Here is a 3,858-nt window from a genome sequence, read left to right on the forward strand (position 1 = left end):
CCCTAATCCTTATAAATCAAATTAAAGCTTAGACCTTCCCCCGTGTTTGCCTTTTCCATAAATTCTAGGAATAATTATGGTATATAAAGTTCCTTTGCTGCAACCCTAAGGTCCAAAGTAATTATAGAACTCTTTCTTTATGATTATGACCTTTTAGGGCCTCTTTGAAATGCAAGAGTTGAAAAATTAGTGATAGAAAGAAAAACACAAGAATATAGTGACACTGAACCCTACAGAAACTGAAATGCAAAAGTTGATATGGAAGTTATCTGATCTCACTACCAGAAGTTGAAAGCACATGAATTTTGTATGGAGGTTGAGGACTCCGAGGAGCATTTGGTTATTGGGTGCAACCGTTGGGAGACGGTAGCACGGGTTATCTTCAACCGATTTGGATGGTGAGCTAATAATAGGCTAGGTGTCTAGTCACCGTAGCTTGTTTTTGTTTTTGCCAGCTGTGGCATCTTTTATCATATATCTTTTTCTGTTGAGCTCCATTTGTGAGCCAGTATTGAACCTCAGATTTTGTTTCCATACTTTAATTAATAATATGGCTGCATATGCATCACTCTGATGCAGAGGTCGGGGGTTATCCTCCTTTTCAAAAGAAAACTTCTTTCTACGAATCCTACAAAATTGGGAAGTAAGAAAATTCAAATGTTTTATTGTTGCAACACAAATGTCTCGGTTGAAAATTCTGAAGGACTGAAATTCATAAATTTCTTTGAATATGGATAACCAAAGGAGCCAACGCTTTTTTTCTGAAAAGAAGTTGTTGATTGTTTTTGAGATAGCTAACCACTCATTCCAGTTGGGTTTTTTCTGAAAAGAAGTTCTTTCTTCCAAAGGGTCGGAAATGGTGGTGCCCATGGATTTGTGATTTGTATATAGTGGATAGACTCTTCACTGTAGGACGAGACAACATGTGTAGATTCTTGATAATGGTGGAGTATAAAAATTCTTGGGATCTACATGCAAGGGCGGCCCAAATTATTACGAACTTTCAACATGTGTGGACTGGAGACAAAAAAAATGAGGACGCTACAGAAGATTTGTGTGTCGATATATGAAGGGCGGATCTCCTTAGATCTAATAATTAGCTTGGGTATGTTTGGTTGTTTGTGGGATAAGTTCGCCGCAAACGCTCGCCTGATAGCATTTTCAGCGTAAAACATGATAACTATGTTGCTACGGCGATAAACTTGTGTTTTGAGAATACAAGTGAAAGAAACACACTATCGTGGCATGTGTAACTTTTGTTTTGCAGATGAGGCATGTGTAACATTTGGCTTACTAGTTACTACTGACTTGATGATACCCCATCTAAGGTTTGAAATATTTGATTTTAGTAGAAACCCAAATTAAGATATACTAATCCAATATGCCTCCTTTTTTTGGGCGATGGAAAGTTATGCCTCCTTCCTGTGCAAAGCTACTAGCATGATCCACAATTCAGCATGTGCATCAAATTAATTAAGCTTCTCGGGTCGCATATGATAAAGAGAATGTTTGCCTCAAGATCAGCGGGAAAACGTTAGAAAGCACACTGTGCGCGCTGACAAAAACTAAAGCAGATCATCACTGACATATAATCATGCATCAGAAGCAAAAGTCATGAACGATTCCCGATGAACAGCAACATTTCATGGTCCGGTCTTTCGGTATTTATTATTACGAGCCACAGTACAAATGGTTCGAGCAAAACAAAGAACAAAACATACATGCTATATAGTAGCCATTGGCTTGGTTATTAGCCGCGGCAACAAAAAGCTAGCTACTCAAACTGAACTCACTCGATCTCACAGTGTTTGCAGATCCTAGCTAGCTAGCTCACGTTGTTTTTTTATTTTTATCCTCTTCTCCTCTGATCTCTCCTTGTTTCTACCTCTCTTTCTCTAGATCTCTCTCTTTCTCACCGTCTTATCTTACACACAAACGAATCACAAGACTTTAACAGTAGCGCAGGGTTACACTAGCAACAAGAACAAGAAACCAAAAACGCGGCAGCACGGACAGTACGTACCGACTGTCTAACGGACTAAGGCAAAAAAGCCCGGGGGGTACCGTGGTGGATAGATCAGAGTCTCTGGAGTGTTCCATGCATGGATCGATCAGCTCCGGACAAGCTCGCAGGACAGCGTCATCAGCAGCATGGCGGCGTCCGTGATCTCGTCCTGCACCGGCACCGGCACCGCGAAGGGCGCCGGCGATGGCCGGAAGCAGGCAGCTGCAGGGGCGCCAGTAGGGCTCTTGCTCCAGTTGACCCCGATGGTGTCGACGAGATCCCTCGCCGGCGTAGCAGCAGTGGTGGTGGTAGTGGTGACGACGACCGGCGGCTCTGCGGCAGCCTCGACGGTGGTGGGCGCAGCGGCGTTTGTGGCAGCGTGATCCTGGACCACCTTGCACCGTTTCTTGAACGGCAGAGACCGGTCGACGTCGGCAGCTCGCTTCTCCTTCTTCACCTTCGGTGGGTGCACGGTCACGGCGGCGTCACCTGGCGCGGCCGCCTTGGCAGCACCAACATCGGTGACGGGCGCCGCCCCGGTGGCCATCATCGCCCGGCGCGCCTTCCGCTGCCTGATGCCGCATGCGTTGCAAAGCGACTGCACCATGCAAACCGCAGCAAAGTTAGTTACCGTTACGCCATTAACTAACTTGTACTCCTACCAAGTGACCAGAGAATTAACAGACAAATCGTAGTACTACCTTGGGGCCACAAGGACCACTCCTCCACAAGGGGGTCTTGGTGGTGTTGCAATCAGAGCATGTCCTAATAACGCCCAGAGCTTGGTTCATGCCGCCCATGTGGCCATGATCCTCGTATGCCTGCGCCCTCTTCCTCGGCTTCTTGACACCAGGATCGCTCGTCTTCCTCGTGATCCTCATCTTGGCTGCAGGAGCAGGCGCCGTCCACTTGCCGATCTTGAGCGATCCGCTGGTGTCCTGCAGCTTCTCCATATCATATGGATCGTACGAGTAGGATCGCTCGATCATGTCGTCGCGGATGCTCTCGACGGTCGGGAACGGCGTCGAGAACACACTCGACGATCCACCGATCATCTGATGCACATAACAAATCAAAGGATCGTGTTAATTGAGCAGCTAGCCAGAAAGTGACCAAGCAAACTAATGGTACATATAGAACTGAGAAAGAAATTGTTCCAACTTACATGTTGGGGCTGATCTAGCATGGCATGGTGCTGCATCAAGTGCTGGTCTGATCCGTAGCTGAGAGTACTGCTGTTGTCGCTAGGGCTGCTGCTGCTGATCACAAAAGGGAACAAGATCGGGGGATCCTTGGGCAGGGTGAAGGCCTGGAAGTGCCCCTGATGGTGATCCTGGTGATGGTCTTCCTCCATTAGAGGGAAAGCAGTAGAGAGCTGGCTCATGTAGATGGTAGACATGATGAGATCTAGAGGAGATCTAGCGAGCTAGGGAGCGCAGATAATTAGAGATCAGGATGAGATGGGGAGGGGAGGAGCTAGCTAGCTAGCACTGTGATGTGCAGTTTGCAGAGAGCCGATCGAGAGAGATCACGAACAGGAGGGGGAGTCGGGTCCCTTTTATAAAGGGGCAGAGAGAGAGGGAGGGGTCTAGGCCTTGTGTGATCACTTTCACAGAGAGGTAGCTAGAGAGAGGGATGAGAGCACAGGAAACGGATGAGCGCTAGATCGATCGGCGGGGAACAGTAAAACACGTCGGGCGCTGTGCAAACACACGTTAGAATTCCTAGGGGCCGACAAGGATCAGGGTCTCTCTCTCTAGGGATGTCGTGACGCGTGATCCGAGTGCGTATGATCCTATGTGGCAATCATTTCGTACGTCTACTGTAGCGTGCCCTCGAATTAGGGCAAGGGA

At 47.4% G+C, this 3,858-nt stretch overlaps 1 protein-coding gene across 1 annotated transcript; it reads right to left on the minus strand.

The window, feature by feature from the left end:
* Positions 1-1,629: 1,629 nt before the first annotated feature.
* On the minus strand, positions 1,630-3,552 carry LOC123168789 (protein CYTOKININ-RESPONSIVE GATA TRANSCRIPTION FACTOR 1). The gene is made up of 3 exons (XM_044586655.1): positions 3,171-3,552; positions 2,707-3,060; positions 1,630-2,603 (listed from the first exon to the last, which is right to left on the minus strand). Exons 1-3 carry the CDS (start codon positions 3,402-3,404, stop codon positions 2,112-2,114), a joined length of 1,080 nt encoding a protein of 359 aa, XP_044442590.1. The 5' UTR covers positions 3,405-3,552; the 3' UTR covers positions 1,630-2,111.
* Between the last annotated feature and the right edge of the window lie 306 nt (positions 3,553-3,858).

The sequence above is a fragment of the Triticum aestivum genome, chromosome 7D (genome assembly GCF_018294505.1).
Source record: "Triticum aestivum cultivar Chinese Spring chromosome 7D, IWGSC CS RefSeq v2.1, whole genome shotgun sequence".
Lineage (NCBI taxonomy): Eukaryota > Viridiplantae > Streptophyta > Magnoliopsida > Poales > Poaceae > Triticum > Triticum aestivum.

Coding starts and splice junctions, on each gene's coding strand:
- LOC123168789 (XM_044586655.1), bottom strand. CDS start 3,404: ATGTCTACCATCTACATGAGCCAGCTCTCTACTGCTTTCCCTCTAATG. Junction 3,061..3,170: donor TGCTAGATCAGCCCCAACAT/GTAAGTTGGAAC, acceptor TATGTGCATCAG/ATGATCGGTGGATCGTCGAG. Junction 2,604..2,706: donor GTGGTCCTTGTGGCCCCAAG/GTAGTACTACGA, acceptor TGCATGGTGCAG/TCGCTTTGCAACGCATGCGG.